Source organism: Meles meles, chromosome 6 (genome assembly GCF_922984935.1).
Source record: "Meles meles chromosome 6, mMelMel3.1 paternal haplotype, whole genome shotgun sequence".
In the NCBI taxonomy this organism is placed as follows: domain Eukaryota; kingdom Metazoa; phylum Chordata; class Mammalia; order Carnivora; family Mustelidae; genus Meles; species Meles meles.
In genome coordinates this window covers 137,265,801-137,292,683 of record NC_060071.1, presented here as the reverse complement: position 1 = coordinate 137,292,683, position 26,883 = coordinate 137,265,801, and the positions used below count along the sequence as shown (strand labels likewise).

Here is a 26,883-nt window from a genome sequence, read left to right as displayed (position 1 = left end):
GGGCTGACCCTCACCGGGGAGTATTCACAGAAGTCAGCAGAACTCCATGCAGCTTGTGCACAGAGCACAGCTCCTGGAGAAGGAGCGCAGCCCAGTCTCCGAAGGGAGGAGACAGCTCTGAGTCTGCAGTCTGGGCTGGGGGGGGGCCTTCCTGCAAGCGCAAGTGTACGACATACTTGTTTTTTTTTTTTTAAACTCTCACAGTAGTTCCCGAATAGGCCCTTCCCATCCCTACTCTCTTTGGGGACACCTCTCCCTGACAAGGAACATGGTACGTCCTGCTTCTTGGTCTGTGACAGAGTGGACGGGGCCTCATTGTAAGGACCACGGGCAAGTTACTCAGCATCTCTGAACCCAGCATCCTCTATCTTCCAGGTACGGGTTAACACTTTATGGGGTTACCATGAGGAATCAACAAAAAATAATGGGGAGGAGGGCACCGTGCAGAGAACACATGTGAGGGGCTGTTCTCATCGTCTCAGCTTGTTCTTGTCAGATGTTCTTGGCGGGGACACAGCTCACTCAGGGGGAGCCTGCCTGACCTACAACTCATAAATGCCTCCCTACCATCCCACACGCCTTTAAGGTCTTCCCATAGCTTTCTTCTTGAGTCTCAGATCCAGACACAATATAGTATAAAAATTAATAGCAGACTTTGGAGTCAGGCTGCCTCCTAGCTGTCTTACCTAGGGGCCTCGATTTCCTCATCTGTAAAATGGGAATAATGACAGTACCTACCACACAGGGTTATGAGGATTAAAGGAGTTAAAAGCATAAAGTACTTAGAACATTTCCTGCTGTGGCGACGATGATCGATGATCGCCATCGCCTTGTTCCTGTTCTGCCCTCCCTCCCACACCCCCAGGCCCAGCTCCAGCCCTCCAGACACCCCTGCAGAGGGTCACACTTACCGACTCATTGGCCTGTAGTGTCTGTGTGGCTTTGACAGCCGCCGCCCTCCGGCTTCGCTCTCGCCCCTCTTCCTGCTCTCCCTTCTCCGGGATCTCTGGCACTTCCTCCTCCCCCTCCTTCCTGGTCTCCTTCACTTCCCTTTTGGGCTCCAGCCTCTCTTCACTTGGAGACTCTCTTCTGGGAGGAGGCACCCTAGGGAACTTCTGGGAAGTCTACAGGGGACAAGACCAAGGGCAGTGAGCCTGGAGCGCGGTTACACAGCCGTACTGCCCTGATGCTGACCCAGACAGAGGCCGCTAGCCCCTGATCGTCCTGCTTGCCCGGCCTCCTGTGCTACAACTCCATTTCCTGCCCCCGCTGGTCTACCCAGGAAGGATGATGGGAGTCTTGAGCCCTGGAGGCCCTCAGGAAGAGACAGAGCCCTTGAGACTGAATTAAAGGCAGGGAGAGGGCAGGCCAGTCCAAGACACACCCTTCAGCAAGGTGGTCTGGTGGGTCCAGGCAGCAGCCTTAGCTGCAATCCTGAACCACCTGTCATGCTTTCGGGACCTGCGCCCACTTTCCACCCGCACAATGGGGACTAAAACAATCCCTCCTTAGTGCAGCATGTCAGCAAGTGTGGACTTTGAACCCCAAGATGATGTCAGGTGGAGACATGGCCAGAGAATTAAATAACATTCGCTCTTCAATTTTCTTTCAATCCCCGACTGGGTCAAGGACAAAGTTTTGAGTCGGGTCTTACCGTGTCTTTTATCCTTCTCCAGATTTCGTTCAACAGGGATCAGGCCCGAGACTCGGAGCCTTGGCAGGTAAGAGTATCTACCCAGGACTTAGTAACATTGTTTCATTTTCATTATCTATTTATTTGTAGTGTACCTTCTCTGGCAAACAATACTGGTTTTCTATGACTGGGACACAGTGTTTCTCTTCTGAGTAGGGAACGAGCAGACGGAAAGAAAACGTGAAGGAGCAGCACAGGTGGAGTGTGACCGTGACGCAATCAGCAGCAGTGCGGCACAGCTGGGCAACAGGGTTAGCGATCTGCCGCGAGGGGACAGTACGCCAGGGCTGGTCCGAGCACTGTGGGAAAACTCCCGAGGTTCTGCACTGACACAATCTATTACTCCCATGACACTGGTAGACAGAGAGGGGAACCTACAAGGTCCAGGTCCAGTGCCCAGGACATTAGCTCCCTGGGGCGGTCGGGGACACTGCCTTCCTCTCTCTACCCTCCAGGGACTTCCAGAGAGCTTGGCCTCAGGCTCCCAACTCGGCCCCTCGCCCCAGACACAGCCAAGGCTCGAAGCAGCTGAGGCTGGGAAGGGAGTCACCTTAATATCCACTTCAACCTCTTCCTGGGCCGACTTCTCATCACTTGTATCCACATCCCCAAAGGTTAGCGTCCCATTGCGGCCAATTTTCACCTGCTTCTTGTAGGTGTAATAGAACTCCACACACTGGGCCACCGTCTTGGTCTGGATCTGGTTGGAAGACAAAATGAGGTCAGAGCTCCTGGTTTAGCTCAACTGCCTGGGGATACTCTGGCCTTTCCCATATCCACGCATGTCCCCTCTCAGCCGCAGCAAATCCTAAACCCAAGAAACCCAGGAAATACAACCATTTCTCCAGTGCGTATTCAGAATAAACCAATGACCAATGCTTCAGCACTACTAAAAAAGGGGGGGGGGGCTAAAAAGCTAAAAGCAACATGAGGCCACTGGGGGAGACCTGAATAGGGATTGCGTATTAGAGAGTATTACTGTATCAGCTTAAATTTCTTGGGTATAATGATGGTATTGTGGTTTTACCAAAGAATATATACATATTTTTTAAAGACTTTATTTATTTATTTGACAAAGATCACAAGTAGGCAGAGAGGCAGGCGGTGGGGCGGGGGGGGGGGAGTGCTCCCTGCTGAGCAGAGAGCCCGATGCGGGGCTCGATCCCAGGACCCTGAGATCACGACCTGAGCTGAAGGCAAAGACTTAACCCACTGAGCCACGCAGGCGCCCCAAGAATATCCTTATTTTTAAGTGATATTCACATCAAGCGTCATGATGTCTGTAGCTTACTTTTAATGATTAGTTAAAACAGAGGAAGAGGAAACAGAATATATATCAATTTATATATCGACAAAAAAAGAGAGAGAAAGCAAGCGTGGCAAAGTAACAACTGGGAAACGTAAATGAGGGGTACGTGGCTGTTCACTGTACTATGTTCTCAATGTTGCTGTAAGTTTGAAATTTTTCAAAATAAGAAGTCAGGGTGAAAACAATCTGGACACCATCCACAGTCAGAGCAGCCCAGACCTGGCAATACAAACTCCCTTCATCGAGCCGGGCAACAGTATCCATCCCCTCCAGAGAGCAGCAACGGACAGTGAGGCTAGAGAAATGGCCAATGTCCTACATCAGAGAGGGACTCAGGGGAGACTAACAAGAAAGCTCCGGAAAACCTGAAAAGGAAGCAGAAGGCCCAAGTCTTCCTCTGAACTCTGCCACTAACAGCTGTGTGACCTTAGGTGAGTCTCTTCACGTGCAGATGACATCCAGCGGGCCTCCCAAGCCTCTGAAATCCTAGCACTCCCAGGTCACAAATCCATCTGGCTCCCGGGGTTAGGTTCTGGAAGGTTTCCCCCACACAGGGGCTGTTTTCTCTGACTCTGCCCTTTCTGCCCCAGGCTCCCAGACTGCTCAGCCAACTGTGGGGCTGCAGAGGGAGCTGGAAGTCCCGTCCACAGAGCCGCAGCGGTCAGTGACAGTCCTCAGTGCCCGAGGAGGAAACAGTTGTGCTTCCATCTCTCAGGAATGGCCAAGTCACAATGTATTAATTAGATCCTGTTTATGCTTTTGCTATCAATTCTCTCCGATCGTCTGTATGACTAATGGTCTGGTCTTCTCATTACGGCGTTAGGGGCCCCGCCGTGAATTTCACAGGCACGTACTTCGCAGAAATGTTGCCCAATGCAGGAACGCAGTGTTGCTAAAACCCAGCAAGTGACTGTCCTCACAACAGGGCCCTGAGGAGAGTTCCTCAGCACCCGGTTCCCAGAGCGTGTCCCCCAACACGTTCTTGGAAACCCTCTTGCCTCAGCAGGCCACAAGGCTCAGATTCTGTGAGGCAAGGCTGCTGGAAAGATGCAAGTCCTTGGATTAGCAAAGCTCTTCTTCTCCCAGAAGAAGATGGGGAGAGGACAAGAGAAATTCAATCTAGGAAAACTAGGCCTGGCCTCCTCTACCTGCTCAGCTGAGTTATTGGAAGGAAGCCCTGGGTCTGAGAGGAAAAGGGGGGGCAGTGGCCCCCCCCAGGTCAGTCGCCCCCCAAGTCGGTCACACAGTCCCTTCCCTGCTGGCTCTCAGTTCCCCTCGTTCTCAGGGTGACCTCTCCTCCATATATAACTGTGGCTTTTGAAGTACTCAGCCCCTGTGGGAACGGCTCACGTCTGCCAGCAGCCCTCCTTCTTTTCCTGTTCTCCCCCAGGCAAGTCACCGCCTCAAGTCTGACCTCTCCGGGTGGGTCTGTCCACTCAGGCCTCCCTCTGAGATTCCAGAGCAGGGCCACACGACCCTAACCTGAGGGAGGAAGGCCTGGAACCAAGGGGAGGAAAGGCCCAAGTTTCCCCCCTTGTTTGGAGAAGTGTCTCTGAGGACACTGAGTGGCATGACCCTCACGGCTTTCTCAGGGGGCCTGGGAAGGGACTGCGGGCCCACCACAGGCAGACGGAACCCCATCCTGCAGCCAGTTCCGCCCCTGATACAGAGCCCCAGCTTACCAGCTTCTGCACCAAGAAAAAGTCCTTCTTGTAGATGGCAATGCCCTTGTTGAACAGCTTCCTCTCTGCCATCTTCCACTGGTCAGAGCCTGCGGGGCAGAAAGCGAGCCGAGGCAGTGAGCTGCATGGGGCTGTGTGCACCGCAGGCGGCGACCCCAGCTGGCACAGCGGTGTGAGGGCGCCCACCGGTGGTCCCCGCGGGCATTCAGAGCCGGATCCACACCCTGCTCGCCGCACTCCAGCTATGGTACAGACTGAATGACATAAGCCCGTGGAACCCAATGCTTTGCCTGGCCTGGGCAAACGATCCCCGTTCAGCGGGGATCGAGGACAGTGGCTGCTGTGCTTATGCCACCGGGTCACTGTCCCTTCTAAAGCACAGTGCCCAGCATGCGACACGGCACTCCAGGGGCTGCCTAAGTTCCAGGCACCCGAGGCTGGTGTGGACGGCACCCCCTACACACCTGTCCCTTGCACCTTGCCATGGACTTTTCCGCCCTGCACAGGCTCCCACCGGCCCACACCTTTCCCCCTCGGCCTCCGGGGCACACGAAGCCCCTTGAGAACTACCCCAGCTTGGTAGGGTAGGTCCTTCTCTTTGGCTCTTGGCTTATCCATCCCCTCACGCCCCCGGATCCCCGGGCCATGCCTCGGCGCAGAGCTGCGCCCCCCCCCCCCCCACGGTGCCGGAGATCCCTGGAGGCTGCAGGTCCAGGCCCACCTGTGTAGTGATATGTCGCCAGCGGGTGGTTGTGGGGCCGCAGGGGCTTCTTCAGTAGCAGCTTATTCAGCGTTTCCTGAAGGGGAAGTGGAGGGAAAGCTCAGGGCCCTGCAGGTGTCTCGGTGGTAGGCGGGGCATCCCAGGTGCCGGGCTGAACTCAGAAGGCCTCTTCAGCCCTCCGAGTAGCAGGGTGGGCCTTTATCCCCACCCCCCCACACACACACACACTTAGCTGCTAAGGGACAAGGGGTCTGGCGAGATGGCGATGTCATGGGGGGGGAGGGGCGGCTGCTCAGGAACCCAGCCACGGGCCTCCTCAGAGGGGAACATGCGGTCCCCGGGACAGAGAGCCACAGGTGCAGGAAGCCCTCAGTGATGGTCTTTCTGAGGGTGGGGACTCACTGACCCAGAACCGGAGTCTGGGGTACACAGGAGGACCCTGTGCCACGAAGTCTGGGCTCTGGAACTAAGATGGCTTCGTCAGACCCCCTGCCTGCCTCAGATCAGCTGGTCAGCAAACACGCGTCCGGGCCAGCCTCCCCGAGGGGCCCTCCCTCCACCAGGGCCGCTGTCTCACCAGGATGTCTCCCCTGGACTCGTGCAGACAATGCAGTGCCAGCTCCTGGTTGGTGCCAGCCCCAGGGAAAATACTGGAACAGGCGGCAGTCAACAGGTCTTCCACTGGGGCCAGCGTGGGAAGGGAGGAGAAGGAATCAGGTTCCCGGCCCGGCCCACACCCACCTGCCCGACAGCCCACCTTCGCCGCCTGGTCCCGGTCCCCTCTCACCTTGCCTCTGCTTCTCCTGGCTGCTCTCGAGGTTCTCCCACGGCTGCCACACCAAGTCAGCCTTGTGGGGGTCGGCGGCTGCCAGGGCGCGATCCCTCATCGAGGGGATTTCCGCTTGGAACCGGGAGCCCACGTTGATCCGTCTGCAGGGGTGGAAAGGGCAGGGAGTGAGGCCTCGCCTGGCGGTGGCTGGGACTCTTTCTCACTGGGGTGGGAGAAGGTGCCGGGCGTAACTGGCCGAGGCTGAGCACAGGAAGGCCTCAACTGGGTGGAAGGGAATTTGGCTTCTGTGAGGACAGCCTGACAGAGGGCACCTGGTATGGCCAGAAAGACAAGGCCCAGAGATTGGAAAGGGGAGAAGCTCCAGGTCTCCAGACACAGAAGTCATCTCTTGGACTATCCCCCAATTCTCCTCAGAGGTGAAATTTAAACCGAGCTGGTCCTTTCCTTTCCCTGTGACTTCCACACAGAAGCAGGTTGGACACAGTAAAGCCCAGAGGCCACTGCAGAGTCTCAGAGGCCTGCTCAGCCCTCTGCAGGCCCCACACGACCCTGCTCTTCCTCACAGGGCCCGCATGCACTGGATCCCTCTCCACCACCCTCATGCCACGGGCCAGAGAAAGCGCTGCACTTACGGCTCGATGCTCACTGGGGTGGCCTCCCCCATCACAGAGAGGACAGGTGGGGTGACTTCAGCACTATCTATGGGACAAAAGGCACATTGGTGAATGGTCCCCTTCTCCCTTTAGCAAGCGCCCCCAACCCCCACCCTGCGTGGCTGCTCTGTTTGCAAAGAACCACAGCAGTGACTCACAGAGACTCAAACTTGGAAATCAGGCACCCTGCATTCTGGCTCCTCAGCCCGCGACTGTGACCGCTAACTGTGACTTTGCCAAACATGTGGCTGCTTCTGCTTTCACACCTGCTGAAAGGGGCTATTACTACCCACCCCCCGGGGCTAACGTGAGGGCTGAATGAAGTCACGCACAGAGCCGCACCCTCCATAAATATTAGCTATTATTACTACTACTCCTCCTGCCCAGAGCTGGGTCCCTGCCCCAGGAGCTCCCACACTACAGAATGAACTCCGACCTTAAGCTATACTTGCTCTAGTCAAGGGGGCTGAAACTTCTGGCACACTAGCAAGGTGATGAAGGGGATCCCCGTTTCATACTTATCTCCTCCCTTCCGTGCTGGATTCTCTGCCTCAGTTTCTCCTGAGCTAATCTTAGCGTCCCACGGGATCCAGACACTCCCTTGCTCTGAAACTCAAACCCTGGCAGACTCCCCTCTGCAGCCTGAGATAAACCCCGACCTCCTCACTCTGCTGGCTCACGCAGTCCCCCCTTCCATCCATGCCTCCCACCACCCCCTTGCCCGGACCCCGGATCCAGCAGACTGCTTACCGTCGGCTCTCATCACTCTCCCTGCATGCCGCCCCACCTCCAGGCCTTGGTACCGCTCATTTCCTCACCCTGGTAGACCCTCCCCACCCTAGCTCGGCTCTAGCCCCACCCTCTCTTGAAGGCTGTCTTCCTGGGAGCCTCTGCAGGCTCTGGAGCTCAGGGTCTGCTTCACTCGCCAGCTGCTGCTCCCACTCTGCTCACAAACTCTGCTTTTCTGTCTCCCAGGTTCCCAGGTCAACTCCCTAATGACCCTGTACTCTCTTTAGAACAGACCATGCTGTCCCATGCACCGCTGGAACCTTCACAGGTCCAATTCAATGCTTTACCCCCAAGTACTTGATAAACACTCCTGGATGGACAGGAGACCTCTCGCTGCTGCCAGTCTGGTCTCCACAGTGATTTCTTCCTGCATAACCCAGGCAGGGAGAGAAGCTTTGAAGCTTGGGAGGGTACGTGGGAGGCGAGGTGGTCAGCCAGCCCAGGGTGAGCCGTTTCTCATGCACAGACACCAGGGGGCACCAGAGAGCTAGGCCAAGGGCGGTCAGGGTTGGAGGTTAACGTCATGACTGCATGGCCTCATCCCTCCACCTCAGGTAGCCTTTACTCCCACTTAATCCTCCACCACTGCTAAGGGGCAGGATTATCCCATTTTTCAGAGGAAATGGAGCCTTTCGTGGAGTGGGAAACATTCTTCAACAATTCACCATCCAGGCCAGCCAAAATGTCTGCTCTACGCCAAAACTACTGTTTGCGAGAGCCAGGAGATGGGATCTACCAGACAGTAAGCGCAATCAGGACGCTCCAGGTATGATGTTAAGCGCTTTACGTCTGTTAATGCATACGAACCTCCCCACAACCCTGCGAGGTGGCTGTTCGTTTGAACGCCAGGAAACTGCTATTTGTGGATCCCAAAAGAGTTGAGATCGGCGATTTCATCATCAAGCAAATACTACTAGTATCTTCAATTAAATACGGAAGAAACTGAAGCTGAGCGGGTTTGAAGGACTTGCACAAATAATAGTAAATGGTAGAACTGGGATCTGAACCTGCGCAATTGGGCTCATACTTGCCCCCCACACCCCTACCTGTTCTTGAACCAGGACAGTTTCCTTTTCTCTCTCAGAGAAGAGACTGGAACCCCTTTGCCCAATGTTTTAGCCCAATCTCCAGCAGCCCTGTAAGGAGAGTCTCATCCCTGCCCGATGCCCTCTCTCCCCCCCCCCTGCCCATTTCCTGCCCCCATGGGGGGCCCCTGATGGGGGGTGTCACTCACTAGACCGGAGCAGGGTGCGATGGGCACTCTTTGGCGTGATGGGAGGAGGGGCTGGGATGCTGCTGGTTGACATGATGGCATTGAAATAGAGGCCGGAGCCCTCCCGCACAGGGCTGAGGATGGGGGGAGGCGTGTAGGGGGGCAGCTCAAAGCTCCGCTCAGAGGGGTGGTCGGCGAGGCGGACAGGAGAGCGCAGGTGGCTCTGGTATGGGGTGATGTTGGAGTAGACGGGAGGGGCAATGAAGGTGCCCGCCTTGGTGGGGATGATCAGGGGCTCAGGCCGTGGCCGCTGCTTTGGTTTCCGCACTGAAGTGTCCCCTTCCAGCTTGACATTCATGTCCTCAGCCTGGAGAAGGAAACAGAACCAAGATGGCTCAGCCTCCAAGGTGCTGGGAAAACCGAAGACGTGACCACTATTTGTCAGTCTCACCTCCGGAACTTCATCTGCCCGCTACACCCACCAAGGCAAGCCTGAGACAGGGGACGGGTCCAAAAATCCCTTTATGGTCTCCTCTAGGCTAGGGGTCAGCACACTGTTTCAGTAAAGGGCCAGAAAGTAAGTTTCGGCTTGTGGGCTGCGTGCCCATCTCTATCACATTTTCTTCTCTCCCTCCTCCCATGCTTTCCAAATAATCCTTTTAAAATGTGAAGTCCATTCTTGGGTCTGGATTTGGCCCACACGCCCTGGTTCGCAATGCCTGACGTAAGTATGCCACTGGACAGGGAGCTGTAGTAGTTAAGGTCCAGGCCCCGTGGCTGGATTGCTTGGAATGGGATCTACCTCCTTTATTTACCACCGAAAATTTCCTAACTTCTCTGTGCATCAACATTTTTAACATGGGAATAATGAAAATAAAATGAATTAATACTTGGAAATCATGGAGAACAGTACCTGATACATAGTAATGACTCAATAAATACCAGCTGCTATCAAGCTCTGTATTAGATAGAGGTGACTGCTGTGTGCCAAGACCTGAGCCGGGTAGGGGGCCACCAAATGAAAAAGACAGTCCTGTCCTCATAGTATCAGTCCTATGACCACAGACTAGCCCATTCATGCTGTCAAGGGTTAGCGCTCCGAGCTTACAAGTCTCTCTGCTCAGTAGGCCTCATAGGTCTTCAGACAGAGTAGAGGGTAGGGCTGTAAGGGAACAGAGGGCCTTTCTCTGCTCCATCCCTATCCTCTCAGGAGAATGGAACCCTATGAGGATGAGCAACATCCACATCTTCTCCCTGGGTGCAGGGCTGGCCGAGAGGTGAGGCTGGGTCACAGTGGCCCAGGAGGCCTGGGAACAGCAGCCTTTCTCCCCCTCCCAGGGTCCAGCCCACAACCCCTTTCAGCAGAGGGCCCTGATGGTCCACGAAGTCTTGGCCATGGCCTTTACCCATCTGTGCCCTCTTTTCTTTTCTTGCCCTTCTTTTCTTCTTCTACTAGGAAGAAATGAAATGTTTCATTCTTCCTCCCTTAGGGGAACAAGATGATTACACAGAAAAAAATGTGGCAGAGCCGAAGACCCCCAAACTTGCTAGACAAGAAACCCAACATGAACTCAGCTAGCTATAATGATTTGTTAACTTTGTAATAAGGGAAATGGAATTAAACTAATATTTGACAATATTTTTTGTATTAATTTTGTAGATGTGATAGTAGTATTGAGGTTATATGAAAGGAAGGAAGGCAGGGGGAGGAAGGAAAGCAGGAAGAGAGAAAGCTTATGTATAGTGTACTTCAGATACAAACCTAAGTATTTATGAATGCAATGATACAGTGTTTGGGATTTGTTTAAAACAAAAAATCTAGTGGCAGAAGACGTGGAGATACAAATTTTAAAAAAGAACGTCTGTATTCTGAAAACTGTTAAAGCCAGGGGATGACTAAATACTGAGGTTCATTTTACCATCCGCTACACTTTTGTGCAACACTGAAAATATCTATAATACAAGGAAAAATAAATAACTAAGTCAACAATAACAATAAATAAATACATAAACAGACCTCCTCCTAAAAGCCTGGTGAAGCGAAAGTACCCACAGGTGGGGATTCAAGACATCCAAATTCCAGGGCTAGCTCTGTCCTTTCTTGGCTGTATGAACTTAGGTAACTTCTCGCATTTTCTGGACCTACTTCCTCATCTGTGAAATGGGCACGTGGAGCTGTGCAGTTGCTCAGGCTCCTTCCAGTCATCCTCAGGACAAGCTAAGGCCTCTAGCCTCCAACCTCTATCACAACAAGGGAGTAGAGACTGAGCTGCCCATGATAATCTTAGAGCTCCCTTTTCTATTATGGAAGACAGGCTTGTAGGCCAACTCTCCAGCTGAGAACTAAAAAATCCTTGCCGAAGAAGGAGAGCCTGATAAACCCCCAGGCCTTGGATTGGGGCTCCAAAAGGCTAACTCCTCAGAATAAAGGTGACTCAGAGATACACTCATCATCACATGGAATAATGCTTAACTTAAAATCATCTCATCTCAGGACGCCTGGGTGGCTCAGTCGGTTAAGCCGCTGCCTTCAGCTCAGGTTATGATACCAGGGTCTTGGGATCAAGTCCCACATTGGGCTCCTTCCTCAGTAGGGAGCCTGCTTCTCTCTCTGCCTCTGCCTGCCACTCTCTCTGCTTGTGTGGTCTCTCTCTCTTTTTCTCTGACAAATAAATAAATAAATGAATAAAATCTTTAAAAAAAAAAATCCCATCTCAATCGGTGATTAAATTAAATAATTCAGGATTGCTAATGCCCTTTGCTACCTGTCAAATGCAAAGGTAAATCCTCTCTAGAAGACAAGAACGTCATCCACAGTCTTTAATTACCTCAACAATTTTTCATATATGTCTGACATGAAATTAAAACTAACCAGATCTGTAAGAGAACAAAATGTGACTTAAAAACAAGAAGTAACAGGCATTTAAAAAAACAAAACAAAACGAAGTAACATAACAGAAGGAGACCCATTAGGTACCCACTAATGGAGTTATCAGACATAAACTCTAAGAAAACTATGCTTAAATTATGCAATAAAAGAAAGGGTTGAAAATTTCATTGAAGAACTAGAAATGCTACAAATGAACCAAATAGAAATTCAGTAACTAAAAAAAAATAACTAAAAATAAGAACTCAAAGAGTGGGCTTAACAACATATTAGATACAGCTAAAGAGAGAATGGGTGAACTGAAAGTCCAGAGTAAGAGAAAAGTGGAAAATACAGAAAAGTGCATGACAGACGAAACAGGGAATATGGTGAAAGGTGCCAACAAATGTGTAACTGGAGTTCCAGAAGGAGAGAAGAGAAAAAAATGGGGCAGAAGAAATATTTAAGAAGGACTACAAACTCTAAACAGGATAAACACAAAGCAAACCAGTATTTAGGTCTAACAGTAAAAGTGCTGAAAAGCAATGACAAAAACAAAAACAACAATAAAAAAAACCCATTTGAAAGCAGTAAGATAAAATGACACCTTATATTCAAAGAAACAACAAAATGGCTTATGGTGATTTCCTAACACTGTAACTACAACAAAGTCTAAAGACAATAGGATGATATTAAATGCCAAGAGAAAGTAACTACCAACACAGAATTCTCCACCCAGCAAAGTTATCCTCCTCCACTCCTGCTCGCTCTCTAATAAATAAATAAATCTTAAAAAAATAAACATTTTCAGACAATCAAAGACTAATAAATTTCATCATGAACAGACTCGCACTGAAGGAAATACTAACGAGCGTTCTTCAAACAGCACGTAAATGATCTGAGCCAGAAGCCTGGAGATATGAGAAGAAATGAAAAGCAACAAATTGCTAAGTCTTTCAGTAAATCTAAAAGGAACAACAACTGAACAAAACAATGTTATCACTGAGGAATGTATAGAATTGTTGAATCACAAGATTGTACAGATGAAACGAAAATAACACCATATGTTAACTATATAGGAATTAAAGTTAAAAACTTAATAAAAACAATGATGTTATAATACCCTGGTGATGTTAAAATGTTTAGAAAATGAAAATACATGTTAATAATTCTACAAGTTAGAGAATGGTGAAAAACGGAGTTAAAAGTGTTGTAAGAACTATGCATTGTTCTGGAAGAGGTAAAATACTAATTTATATTAGATTTCAATAAGCCAAGAATGCATGTTTTACACTGTAGTAGCTCTTTTCAACCAGAAAATTAAGCCCTAATGTCATGAGGCATTCACTATACGTAATGACTTAGCTTGCTTATGCATCTGGAATGGTACTAGCTTTGTGCCACCTGAGAAGGTAGTCATTCAAATTCCTTTTTGTGGGACTTAGTTCTCTCACATGAATCCAGAAAAGAAAGGCTGCCCGGATAAGTACTAAAAGAGTAATGAATAAATAAGAGTAATAATTAAGTAAATAAATAAGAATAATAAACAAATATACAACTAATAAATTAATTGAGAGGGAAAATGGAGTAACAAACCCAATCAAGCCAAATGGGGTGAGGGGGTGGGGGAAAGGAATAGAAAAGGCAATATGGGATAAATTAGAAGGCAAACAGTAGGGGCGCCTGGGTGGCTCAGTGGGTTAAAGCCTCTGCCTTCGGCTTAGGTCCTGGGATCGAGCCCCATATCGGGCTCTCTGCTCAGCGGGGAGCCTGCTTCCCCCCGCTCTCTCTGCCTACTTGTGATCTCTGTCTGTCAAATCGATAAATAAAATCTTAAAAAGAAAAGCCAGATTTAAACCCAAGTATTTCTGTAATTATGTTAAAGTAAACTACAGCAATGCTCTAAAAGACAAAAGTGGTCAGGACAAATAATAACAAATCCCAATTATAGCCCACTTGAAAGATACACCTTAAGCATAAGGCTACAGAAGGGCTAAAAGTAAAAAGATGGAGAAGATACACATCTATCTCATCCATTCCCCCTCCCCACAACACTAACCAAAAGAAAGCTACTGTTTCACAAAATAGACTTTAAGAGGCAAAAAGATTACGAAAGATAAATAGAAATATTTCCTTATGATGAAGTGTCTCATCCACTTCTAAATGAGTATGCAACTAATAACACAGCATCAAAATGCATAAAACAAATGCTGGCAGAAAAGATGAGATAGATAAAACCTCAATCTTCGTGAGAGACTTTAACATGTATGTTGGTACTGACAGAACAAGTAAACATTTCTGCATCCCAGTGTCTAGCACAAAACCTGACCCATATTAGAAGCCAAAATTTGCTAACCTGTAATGAAAGAGATTCACACATGCTAGATTTTCCTAGGCAGTCTTAATTTTAAGTATTTAAAACTGTCCAACTGTCTCCCACAATTGCATTTATCTGTCAATTTGGTTTGGAAAATATAAATAGTATCTCCACAGGTTGCTTGAATCCCTCCTGTATTGCCATGTTCTCGTTTTTTCCACAGGGTATTGGGTCCCCAAGGGCACACAGGTACTAGAGGTGTTTGCATGGGGAGCTTCTCATACCTGAGCTGGGGCATCAGCCCCCGGGATACGGGTGGACCGCCTGCGGGTGACGATGACGGATGGCTTGTGTTCAGTGGGGTTCTGTTCAGGACCCTTCCCGTCCTCGTCAACACCTCCAGCTTGGGCCGCCTCAGTTGGGTCCACAGTCCGCACAGGCACAGATACTGGGATGATGAGGGGTACCATCCCGCTGTCCTCTCGTGCTCGCTTGGCAGCTAAGGAAGGCTCAGAAAACTCCACCCCACACTTGGTAGTTGAGGCCAACACACTTTTCCGCTTCTCCTCAGAGCCACTGGCATCCTGGAGGAAAGGGAGAAGGAACAGAGGTTAAGGTTTAGAAGGTAAGTCCTGGTAAGTCCAAGACCTCTAGTCGCCACTGGATTCAGGAACTCAGACACCCATGATGGTTCCCATGAACCGAAGCATTAATGCTATGATGGTTCCCATGAAAACCAACAGTTTTCACGGTCTTTCCCTGAATACCTTTTCTCTCACCACATTCCCAAATACTCCCTATAACCTCCCTCTGCCAGGACTTCGGATCCTGCCTGGCACGGGGGTCCCCAGATGGCCATCTCAAGCCACAAGTGGCTTACAGATTGTTTTGTTTCATTTGCATGGGGCATGGCACAAGAAACAGTATCTAAATTCAAAACACGTATCTCTGCAACAAACCAACCAACCAACCAACCAAAAACGTATTTCTGCAAAAGAAAGTAACCAAGGAACCTGTTACCAGGCAATGGTGGTCTTTGTACCTTTTCCCCATTAGCAAGTGGCTGGAGGGAAGTCAAATTCTAATGGCACCATCCGTCACAGGGTTTAACAACAAATTATTTGTGATCAAGTATAAGAAAGTACAAGTTCAAGAGAGGTGCTCAGATTCGGTTCATTCTCCTTCCCCCGTTACTGCCACTTCTTTTAAATCCACCTGGTTGCAGCAAAATTTACATAAAACAAAATGCACCTATTTTTAATTAGTTTGAAGCATTCTGACAAGTATTATCACCTGTGTAACCACTGCCTGCCACCTTCTCGTTTTAGTTCGCAGGCTCTGGCAATGGTTTCACCTGCCCCTACTCCCAGTCCTTCATGTGCCAACCCACAGTGGCACGCGGCACCTTCCTGCCTGCCGACTACACGTGTGCAGACACTTTCTCTCTCCTTCAGGTTGGTATGTACCTACGCTTTGCACACAGGGAGCTCAGATCTCCCAAAGCCTACAGGTTCTTTCCGTCTCCATCAATGAAGGGAATACACTGCCCTCTGGACTCCCCTGGCCCCAGACACGGCTCCCCGTGCCCTCTGCCAGGCCAAGCCTGCACCCCATGCCACTCTCACCTTTGCGTTCTGCAGTGAGGCCAGCTCCACTGCCTTCTGGGCCAAGGTCAGCAAATTGGCCTCCTGCGACACCCGGCGCCTCCGTCGAGTGCTCTGGATCACCCCACCCCGTAGCACCTGCCCACAGTCCCCCGTGCCCACGGCCCGCACGCCCTCCTCGCCGCCCATGGTGGGAGCCTCCCGCTCCCGACCGTTGGGTGCCAGTCTCTCCCCGTCAGACAGCAACTGCGACTCCCTCAGCTCCAGCGGGAATCCCAGAGCTTCCGGATGGGGCTGCCCCAGGGGCCCAGGCGGCGGCTGCTGTGGGGGCCAGTGATGCAGGAACAGGTTGCTGGAGGGCTCCTGTCCAGGCTGGGTGCCAGCCACATCCAGGGGGGCGGCAGGCAGGACGCCCTCCTTCGAGAGGCGGCGGGAGCGGCGGGGGAAGGCGATCTGGGACTGAGGTAGCACAGGCTGTGGGGCTGACTCCTGCAGGAGGGCCTTGCGCAGTTCTGGGTTCATGTCAGGGTTGGGAGGGAAGGGGTAGGGCGCCATGCTGTGGTGAGCCAGGTGCGACTGCCCCAGGGGCCCGGCCGGCTGCAGCCCAAAGTCCTGGGGCTGCTGCGACGGGGGCTGCTGCATGGGATAGAAGTTCTCGAAGAGCGGCATCTGCGGGAGGGCGGCCTGCGGCGCCGGCGGCTGCTGCTGCTGCTGCTGCTTCTGCGGCGGGAAAGCCGCCACCGGGTTGGGGGGCAGTGGGCCCTGCCGGAAGACCTGCCGGTTCACCTGGTGGCCGAACGCCAGCTGGAAGGGTTGCAGGGGCAGTGTCTGGTTTGGGGGCTTCTTGGCCACATGGAAAGAGTTCAGGGGCGCCTGGGGCCGGCCGACCTCCAGCTGCACCTTCGGCGGCATCATGGGCCGCGCCGCATTTCCGTAGCGGTCCAGCTGCGGCCCCGCTCCTTTGTCCCGCTTCATTGCCTCGGGGTGGCTGTAGTACGCAGAGACCCCCATGCCGGGGTGGGGGCTCCCCTTGGGTCCACTGTAGAGAGGCAGGCTGTGGCGGTTCCACGTCGTGGGGGGCGGAGGCTGGCCCGGCTGCTGCTGCCAGCCGCTGTCGCTGACGCCCCCGCCGCCTCCGCGCTCGGGGCCCCGCCCCGGAGCCATCACGGAGTTGGGCCACTTGACCGAGCCCACCTGCTGGGACAGCATGGCCGCCGTGGTCCGCTCGGGACCATACACCACGGAGTTCAGCAGGTTGGGAGGGGGCAGCTCCACAGGCTGGGAGACGGGGGCCGCCCCTGCCGGGCCCTCGTGCCCGAAGTACGGCTCCTCCTTCACTCTGGTGGACTGTGGAGGGGCGGGGGGCTGCTGTGGGGCCTGCAGGGGTGGGGGCTGCTCCTTGGGAGCTGGTTCCTGGTCCCCGAAGAGGCAACGCTTCCGCTTGTTCTGAGCCTTGGGCTGGGCCTGGAGGTTCATGGTGTGGCCAACCGGGCCCTGGCAGTGAGCCCTACTTCACCAGTTGCCCATCCCCTGTGGGAAGGTCCTGCTGGAAGCCCAGCTCTTGTCGGGGAGCCAGTGGGGGCAGAGCGGGAGGGGGATGAGGCCAGGCACAGGGAGATACCAGGTCGGCTCTTCCTTGCTCTTGGCGGAGAGGTTCTTGGGCTCGGCTACTCTGCCCAGTTCATGATGTTCCACGGGTCCCTGGAGCCTGCAGACACAGAAGCGAGAGCGTCAGCCACAGCCTCCCAGGATGCCCCAGGTGTCAGCACAAGTATGAGGGAGGGGCCCAGGCTCACAGAGCAGCCCTGGTGAGGCAGGAGCCAGGGCCTCCGGTGGGAACGACCAGAAGGCAGTGCTTTGTGACTCTCTTTGTCCCACCAGCTCACCCTGCAGCATTTGGGTGTATGATCTATACACTGCACAAAGGCATCTACCAGGAACAAGCGGGGCTGAGATCCAGTCAGATCCCCTACAGCCACACGGGAAAAAGGGGCAACAAAGACCTCACAGGCCATGTCTGGCTGCCCATCGGCTGAGCATATCTGTCCACACAGTAGCTTCCCCAGCAGACCAAGGAGTTTTGTGGGTGTTTTTGTTTTTTTATGTTTTTTTTTTTAAGATTTTATTTATTTATTTGAGAGATCACAAGCAGGCGGGGGGGGGGGGGGGAGGAGAGCAGGCTCCCTGCTGAGCAGAGAGCCCGATGTGGGGCTCCATCCCAGGGCCCTGGGATCATGACCCGAGCTAAAGGCAGAGGCTTTAACCCACTGAGCCACTCAGGCGCCCCCAGACCCAGGAGTTTTATCCACACCATGCCTCCTGCGGTGCTCCAAGCATATCTCAGACGCAGGAAGTGGAGACAACAGGGGTCATTCCTAACTCTGTGGCTCCAGGGTGGGGAGCCCACAGGTCCTTGCAGAGCCCAGGGCCCAGGGCTAGCTCCGAGCCAGTCCTTTGCACTGAGGCATGCAGGTGAGGCCCTAGAAGGGTAGGTGCAGTTCTGACCCCACCCCTGGGAGGAGCTGCTGGGTGGGACTGCTGTGGCCAGTCTTTCCCAAAACAGCACAGAACCTGTTTTGCAGCCCTGGCTGGCTGGAGGCAGGATCCAGCCTGGTACCTGGTCAGCAATCCTCACCTACCCTCCTCCACCGCCAAAGAGCTCCTAGCGTCCTGGGCAAAGGACCGGAGCAACTACGATCCGGAGGGGATGCAGACTGCTAGGACTTAGGTCCGAAATGTTTTTCTGTGACATGGTGTGACTTAAAAGTGTTCACGGTGTCTGTGTTTATTTTCTAACTTCATTAAACAAACAAACAAACAAAAAGCAGGTTGCTCTATTTATGCTGCTATAGGACAGCCCAAATCAAGACCAGTATTTTATAACGTACATGTATTTTTATCACCTACATGTACACCTTGCATGTATTTTCAAAGCTCTGTCTTTCCTTCCCCCAACCCCCACCCCCCCCCCAAGCTGGTGAAGGTGGGATCTACTCAGCCTACCTCCTCCCAAAGCCACTAAGATTCTGGTCCTGAGCCAGTCAGGCCAGGAGGGAAGGGGAGGGAGAGGAGGGGAGCTCAGGAAGCCCCGGGGAATAAATCTGCAGGTCCAGACCAACCTCAGACCTCAGACCCTACAAGCTCCAGGTCCTAGTTAGTAGTCCCAGGAGTCCCCGGGAAACCAGCCCAGCCAAGGAGGGCTGGGGCTGGGAGTAAGGGCCGCCTCTCTCGGTGCAAGGCCCCCTATCACCCATTCACAGGCTTCCGCAGCTCCCCAGCCCTTCCCCTCCCAGAGCAGCAGTGACTCACTCCAGCCCCCCCCCCAACCTGCCTTTCACTTTCACCAGCACCCAGAAGGGGAGGGACTTCCTCCTCCATTTCCTTCCTCAGCTCTGGGCCCTGCAGTAAGCAGACAGCGCTTCCTGCCAGCACCCTCTTCGACTTCACTTATGGAAATCAGGGGAGGGGGGGAGAGGCTAGGTGGGCATCCAAGCCCCCCTGGCCCTGGCAGCAGGGGGACAATTTGCACAAGCAGGGAGTGCAGAGAACCATGGAAACCACCTTTAGAACAAACCCCTTTCTCTTGCCTTTAAACTCTCATTCCCTGACAGCCAACCTGACTCAGACCAGAGACCCCAAAGCCAGCGACCCCCTCCCCCATGAAAATAACCCTGGGTGGCAGGGCGGAAGATGCAGGCTGGGACTGTGGGTGACAGGCGTCAAGCTCAGCCTCTCCAATCAGCGTGAGCGAACTAGCCGGGTCTGCAGAAGCAAGACAGGGGAGGGAAGAATGTGCCCGAGGGGAGAGGGAGGGAGGGCGCCGAGGGGGGAGATGGCCGATCCACGTGCCTCAGCCCCCCCCAACCCCAGAGCCCCTCAGGTGCTCACGTGCACTCCTGCTTCCCCTGCCCTCAGCAGGCACAGGCTGCCCCCCCCCTCCCCAGCTACAGTCCTGTTGCCTTTGATGAGCTGCAGCACCAGCTCACGGGCTTGGGGACTGGAAGAAGGGAAGGCCCATGTGACAGATGAGCTTGCGTGCATGTGTGAGCATGTACACCTGGTGGAGGGTAACCCAGGCACCCAGCATGGGGTGGGGGGGGGGATGGCCACTTGGAGCCCAGGGGGAGGGTGAGTTCTGCGGGCTGGGTTGAGTGAGATGGAGGCCAAGTCTGTGCATGGAGCTCAAGGCAGGGCTGCTTGGGGGGCCTAAGCCCTGGGCCCCATGCTGGCTCACCAGCTGCTTGGTCAGGCTGGTCAGCCTTCCCTCCTCCACCCTGCATGTCAAGAAGGACCCACAGTAGGTTTCCAAAACTGGCCTGGGAACCTGCTTAGAAGAAACCAAGGCAGCAGATTCTGGGGAGGCTGAATCACCCCAGCAGCTTCTGCAGAGGCCTTCCTGTCCCCCCACACTGGCAGGCTGAGTGCCAAGAGCACACAGACACCCAAACCTGCGACCCTCAGAGAAGGCAGGTCATGATCTGGGGGGAAGAGAAAACCGAAAGATGCCTTGGAACCCTAGAGGAAGGAGGGGAGGAACCACACCAAGGCAGCAGGGCTCCAAGGATGGTGGTGGCTGCGGCAGCAGCAGAAGGCACCTGAGCCAGGCCCGTCCTAAGCGCTTTGCATAGGTTCAGTTTCCACAACAGCATTATACGGCAGCATGAAGGCCAAGCACGAAGCATTGCTTTTTTAACCTCCATTCCACAGATGAACTAGCTGAGGCTCAGAGGGGCTAAGTAACCCCAACCTAGGTCTGTCTGCCTCCCAGACCAAGCTCTTCTTTTTTGTCCCTACGACATGCCACAAAGACACCGGGTCCTTCTCCCTGCATCCCCCCTTCCACAGCATGCGCCCCACCATCTCAGGGCAAGGACTTCTGGACACAGATACACCTCCTCACTGACAGGCCCCTCACCCCTGCCCGAACCGTTGCAGGTAAACCTCTTTTATTTCTACCCCCATACAGCTGAGGCCCTCAGTCCTACAGGAAGGGAAGGAAGAAATGGGGCTTCACCACAGAAGGGCCACCCACAAGGAGGCCTGAGACTGCACTGGCCACATCAGCCCAGTCCTCTGGGCCTGGACTCTCCAACCCCTGCAAACTCACCCCTGCCTCAGGTCTACTTGCTGCTGCTAGGGCTTCCATCTCTCATACCCTACTTGAACCCCACAGCCTGCAACTCTGGGCAGGACCAAGCCACTTCCTCTTGTTTCCTGTGCCCCAACCCCACTTCTCTGTTCCTCAGGTGGAAGTCAGCCTGGCCTTCCTCCCAGTGAGGAAGAGGAAGGAAGCCATCTTTTCCGAAGGCTACTGACCTATGGGCCAACTCCCTGAGGGTACAGGGAAGAGGGTGTAATGAGGAACTTCTGCAGCAGCTCCCCCCCCTCCCCCGGGACCAGCTGCAGGGTCTCTAACAGCGGATGCAGGAACACTGCAAAAGGAAACCCACAGTCACCAAGGGGCCCCAGACACTGCAACCCACTTATCAGTCTGTTCGGCTGTCTGTCCCAGCTCTAGTCCTTCTCCCTTCCTCTGGGCGCCTCACTGCTCTAGCCGATCTCTAACGAGAGATGCCCCTGGGCTGAAGACAAGGCAAGAGTCTGTTGTCAATGACCTGGGACCCATGAGGCTTTCAGGAGGATCTGTGGTAGAAAACACTTTCTCTCTATGAAAGAAAGCAACATGCACCAAGAAAAGGAAACAGTGCTGAACCCGCATACGTGTTTTGCAGACACGTGAGGGAAGGCGCTGGAAAAGTGTTTGGGCACCCTATGCTGATGGTGAGACCATGCCCTCCAGAGACGGCAGCTGGAAAACATGCAGCTCCCCAAGTGTCCTCAACAGCCCTGCCACGTGCCCAGCCCCCAGCGGTGGGGCGCAGCGGGGCCAGGCCATGACCACCAGGAAACCAGAGCCATCCACGAGCTCGAGACACCGAGTGCGGCCATCTAAGAGATGAAACCAGTGTGAGTCAAGGTGACACAGGCCAGGAAGGAGATGCTTCACCGGGTCCCACAGCAGCTGCTGGAGCTCAGCTCCGATCTGGATATGGGAGCTGACTGGAGGACCCTCCTGGCCCTTCTCGCTAAAGCTTCTAGCTCCTGCTCTTACAACCTGGGCCACTCCCAGCCCCACAAACTCAGCGCTGGGAGGACGGAGAGTCAGAGCTCACGCATCCCCAACCAAGACAGTACACACCTATTTATGGCATCTAACAAATCCCTAGGCCAGCCAATTCCCAGAGCACCAGAGAGGCTATGTCAGGACAAAGTCTAAACTCCCCATCCTGCCCACAAGTCCTGCAGACTTTGGCTCCGGCCACCTCTCTCCACCTGCCACGCTTCGGCTCTCCTGCAGTGCTGTTCCTGCTCTGCTTCCAGGTCTCGGGCAAGGCAGAACCTCTGCCCCTGACACCCTCCCAACCCTTTCATCTGGCCAGGTCCTACCCGTCCTTCAGGTCTGAGACACTGTTTCCTGGGGGAAGCCCTCCCTCACCCCAGGGCTGAGCCAGGAACTTCCTTATGCACCCACAACACCTCCCAGCCACCTCCCCCGTCCCGCACGCTTAGCACACAAAATCTCTACAGGCCTTTATCCCCAGTAGATACCAAGCTCTATGGAGCAGAGTTTGCAACCATTGTACCTTGACACTTGGTTTGTACCTGCCCCATGGGATGCTCATTCAAGACTGTGCCCAAGGTGAGTCAGAGCTCTGCCCGGCCAGGGGCACCACTCATGGCCAGCGTGTCCACCCTGGGCTCCCACCCAGGCCCTGGCTCCCAGTATCCCCGATGCACAACAGAGATCCCCGTGACCCTGAGATGAAGTGAAAAGCCCATCCAAACTCCATCCCATCAGCTGCTGCCCCACACCACAGGCAGGCCAACTGGAGAAGTGCCAGCCCCCCTGTTGCCCTGTCCAATTTTTCTTCCCCCATGGCCTCCCACCCTTGCTTTGACCACAGCCAGAGACATGTGAATGTGTTTACCTCGTGCCCTGACATGGCTGGGCTGGGCCTCAAGACACAAAGGTTTCTGGCTAGGATGCCAGGAGCAGTGAGGAGGGGCCCTCCTTGGCCCACCTGGCCCTCCAGCCCATGCTCCTATCCTGGAAAGTTCTCTCTCAGGTACTCTGGGGTCTGTGGCTACCAGGAGACTAGGCAAGTGGCCTGGAACTGTCATCTTGGGCTAGCTAGAGTTGCCCAGGCCCTAGATAACCCCTCCCTCTGGCCACAGAGCAATCATCAGCAATGCTGTGTTCCATCCCGCTCCCCACCTTTAACTGTTAGGGGGTGTGAACCAGGCTAAAGGGCCCCCGTCTCCAAACCACTGGACACATACGTTCTGTTCATAAGGAGTTTGCATACCAGTAAGGAAGGACACACCAGCAACAGGGACAAGGACCTGACTCCGACAAGTGTCACTTCCCCTGGGGAGGGGGGTCAGGGGGTGAGAAAGCAGGGCCTATATGATCCACCCGTCCCCAGTTTAGCACTTCTCTGGACTCAGCTTCAGCTCAGAAATGCAGAGCCCAGGCCAAGAGGGTCCCAGGGATCTGAGCCATCAAGCGGGTGAGAAGGTTCAGCCAGGGTTCCGGCTGGCTACAGTCTGAGCTGTGACAGTAAAAATGTCAATGCTGAGATGCCTCTGAAGGGATGTGTGTGAGAGAGGAGTCCTTTGCCTTACGAGGTGCTCTCGGGGCTTCATGCAGACACCTACCCTCACTGTCCCTCTCCTCCACCGCCAGCAAGCACCCTCAGGAAGTCTATAGGAAGCCAGAATGTCCAAAAGAAGCTACGAGAGCGAGGTCTATTTTATAGGGGGGAAGCAGAGAGAAATGAGAGTCCCAGGAAGAGCCCGGAAACGATCGAATCTCCAGGCCCAGCTTCTGCCCACATGGAGGGGACTGGCTGCCTCCCTCTGAGGCGAGGGCCACCAACAATCACAGGCAGCCTAGGAAAATCCCTTCCGGCAGGATTTGGGAGTCCCAGGGAACCAAGGTAAAAGCCGGCAGGTTTTGGCTTTCTCCAGAAGAGATACAGCAAATATGAAATCTCTGTACCCTAAGGGACCCGCACCCCCAGAGGCTGCTCCAACCTCTACCTCCCCTTTGGAAAGGCCAGGCTGGCTCCTCAGCAGGTCTAGGGCAGGGCTCTTTGGAGTCTGTGCCTAAGCCTCAGGGCTAGACTCTGCCCCAGGCCAAGACACAGAGGAGCTGTCTCACAGGGGCCTCCCTAAACAGGGCCAGATCCTGACTACCGAACAAGTCCCCCTCCCCACCCCGACTCTCCACCACCATCACAGACACAGACACACACACACACACACACACACCCTTGCAGCCCTCCAGCTCTGGGGAAACACAGGACACACGGCATGGTCCCTACCCGCACAGACCTCCCAGCCCAATGGAGGACACAGAAACACACACTGATTATAACCCACAATGGCCCGTGCAGGTGCGAGAAATACGGGAACAGGTGACCTGCGGAGAGTTCCTGACTCTCAGCCTTGGCCGGAGCTGTTCCCTCCAACCGGAAGCCTTGCCTTCAGGATGACAGTCTACCCCCTGCGGGCAGCCTCTGGCACACACAGTTCCCACCCTTTCTGAATCTTCACGCTCTTACTCCGTAATCACTTTCCCATACTACTACTTCACTCTCTCTCTGTTTTTGCCCCAAGACTGGGGGAACCAGGGCCTGGAGGCAGTGTGGCCCAATGGCGAGTGTCGTGGACTGGTTATCCAGTCACACATGTCTGGTCCAGAGCTGCAGCTCCCTGGTTCCTGCCTCTGAAGAACTTAGGAGCTTTGGGCAGGCCGTGGGGGTGAGGGGGGGCGGCGGTGGAGGGAACAAGGCAGGACAAACACCTTTGGAACCAGCAGCTGCGACATGAAGTACTAGCCACCCGCACTGACCACATGCCCCGTATGTGTGAGTACTGCTTACTTGTGTAACCACTATTCCCACCTGAGAGATGAGAAAAGGTTGGCTCTGAAAATAACATGTTCCAGGTCAGAGCCTGAGGACACGGTGAGGAGCCAGGGTTCAAATCCAAGTCCACCAACTCCAAACCAGATCTCTATCACACCCTGCTGCCCACCTGTGGTGAGCAGTGATGCTCAAACCTACCCTAAGAAATGGATTTATGGGTCCGGTGAGGAGTGGGGGGTGGAAAGCTGCAATGCTCCACCGGCAGCCCTGGAGGTGGCCACGTGCTGGAACAGGGGAAAGACCAGAGGGTTGGGGAAGGGCATAAGATGGTTTCCGAGGACCCACTGCTCCCTCCTCCCTAAAGAAGCCGACCGCCAGAGGGCCATACCCTGCCTAGGAGATGAGCCGAATCCCACGGAACCCTGGGTGGACTCCGCTCTCAGTCAGCCCTAGGGCCGACCATGGCTCTGAGACTGCCAGAGCCCCCACATGAGCACCACTGTCTACTACGCACTTACTATCTGTCAGGCGTGGTGCCAAGTCATTGCCAGCAACATCTCATTGAACCCTCACTCTTCCCAGTCTCATTTTGTAAGTCAGGAATGAAGCACTCGGAAATACCTACCTAACGCACAAAGAAGACAGTAACAGAGTAACAGAGAAACAAACAAAAAGACGTGAGACAGACATCAATAACAGAATGGCAGACAGAAACGCTACCCTATCCATAATTATTTTAAATGTAAATAGATTAAACACTCCAATTAAAAGGGAGAGGTGGGGAAGAGGGGTTAAAAAACAAAAAAAGAAACCACGATCCAACTATATGCTGTTTACAAAAGACACACACTTTAGATTCAAGGACGAACAAACAGGATGAAAGTAAATGGATGGGAAAAGACCACATAAAGGGTAACCCAAAGAGAGCTGGACAAGTCATGCTAATATTATGCTAATAGACTTCAAACCAAAAATTCTTCCCGGCGGAGCTGGTGGGTGGTTCAGGGGGTTAAGGCTCTGTCTTCAGCTCAGGTCATGATCTCAGGGTCCTGAGATGGAGCCCCACATTGGGCTGGCTCTCTGCTCGGTGGGGAGCCTGCTTCCTCCTCCCTCCCTGTCTGTCTGCCTCCTCTGCCTACTTGTGATCTCTCTGTCAAATAAATAAAATCTTTTAAAAAAAATTCTTCCTGGAGACAAAGAAGGATAAAAGCATCCACCCCTCAAGAGAATATTACAAATGAGAAACATATACGCACTTAACAACAGAGTCCCCAGTACATGTAAGGCAAAAACTATCAGCATGCGTGGGAGAAACAGACAATCCAACAGTAATATCCAGAGACTTCAATAATGGTCCACTTTGACTAACAGACCGAACAACTAACCAGAAGATCAACAAGGAACATAAGACTTCAACACCAAGAAGCAACTAGACCTAAACAGATACCTACAGAACATTCCACCCAACAATAGCAGAATACACATTCTTCTCAAGAACACATGGAATATTCTCTAGGACAGATCGCAAATTAGCCTGTAAAACAAGTCTCAATAAATTCAAAAGAAGTGAAACCATTCGAAGCATGTCCTCCAATCAAAATGAAACGGAATTAAAAATCAACAACAGAAGGAAATTTGGGGAATTTACAGGAAATGAAGGTTCTAAGGAACTTGTCAGGTTGTCCCAGCCCAGAAAGGCCACGCCCTCAGATCATGGACTCTGCACCTTCTGCGCAACCCTAGCAAGCTGCAGATCTCAGATTTTTGCAAAGGCCCGCGTAGCCCCTCTTCCATCCCCCGTACCAGACACACACTGAACCTGACCCCAAGCTTGACCCCAGAATCCAAACAGTCGTGGGAGGGAGAGGCCTGTGGGGCTGTAACAGCTTATTAGGCAGCTGCCTCTCCCCGGAGGGGGGGTGGGGAAGGCCACAGGCAAATATTTTCACTCCCCCTGCCAGTCTACAGAATATCCAAAAGAAGGAAGCAAACATTTACAGAGCACTCCCCCCACGCCAGCCACTTGACATACCCTAATCCATGCTTACAAACTTCCCATCTAAGCATCAATATTATTGTCTCCATTCTAGACAAAAACCAAGGCTCTGCCGCTAAAGTGGTAGAAGCATAATTCAGGTCTCTGTGGCCTGCCGTCAAAGTCCCTGGTCTTTCCATCATTCTTCCAGAAAACTCCCAACTGCACACTTGTGGGCTTCAGAAGGAATGCCACACGTGAAAACCCCACAAAGCCGGCTGTGGACCCTCCCCTTCCTCACGCTTCCTCCCAGCTGCTGCCTTTGCTGGGAGCACTTC

The 26,883-nt window shown here is 53.3% G+C and overlaps 1 protein-coding gene across 6 annotated transcripts in view; it reads right to left on the bottom strand.

Moving 5' to 3' along the window:
- Positions 1–26,883, bottom strand: part of MIDEAS (mitotic deacetylase associated SANT domain protein) — a 66,259-nt gene that overhangs the window by 4,968 nt on the left and 34,408 nt on the right. For all 6 annotated transcript variants that reach the window (XM_046007641.1, XM_046007639.1, XM_046007640.1 and 3 more), the window contains exons 2-11: positions 15,659–17,345; positions 14,318–14,617; positions 8,872–9,217; positions 6,828–6,894; positions 6,193–6,335; positions 5,983–6,086; positions 5,406–5,481; positions 4,685–4,773; positions 2,244–2,393; positions 912–1,124 (exon numbers count right to left, since the gene is read on the bottom strand). In XM_046007641.1, the coding sequence (XP_045863597.1) occupies positions 912–1,124; positions 2,244–2,393; positions 4,685–4,773; positions 5,406–5,481; positions 5,983–6,086; positions 6,193–6,335; positions 6,828–6,894; positions 8,872–9,217; positions 14,318–14,617; positions 15,659–17,113 (2,943 nt within the window). In that variant the 5' untranslated portion in view covers positions 17,114–17,345. The remainder of the gene's footprint in view (positions 1–911; positions 1,125–2,243; positions 2,394–4,684; positions 4,774–5,405; positions 5,482–5,982; positions 6,087–6,192; positions 6,336–6,827; positions 6,895–8,871; positions 9,218–14,317; positions 14,618–15,658; positions 17,346–26,883) is intronic.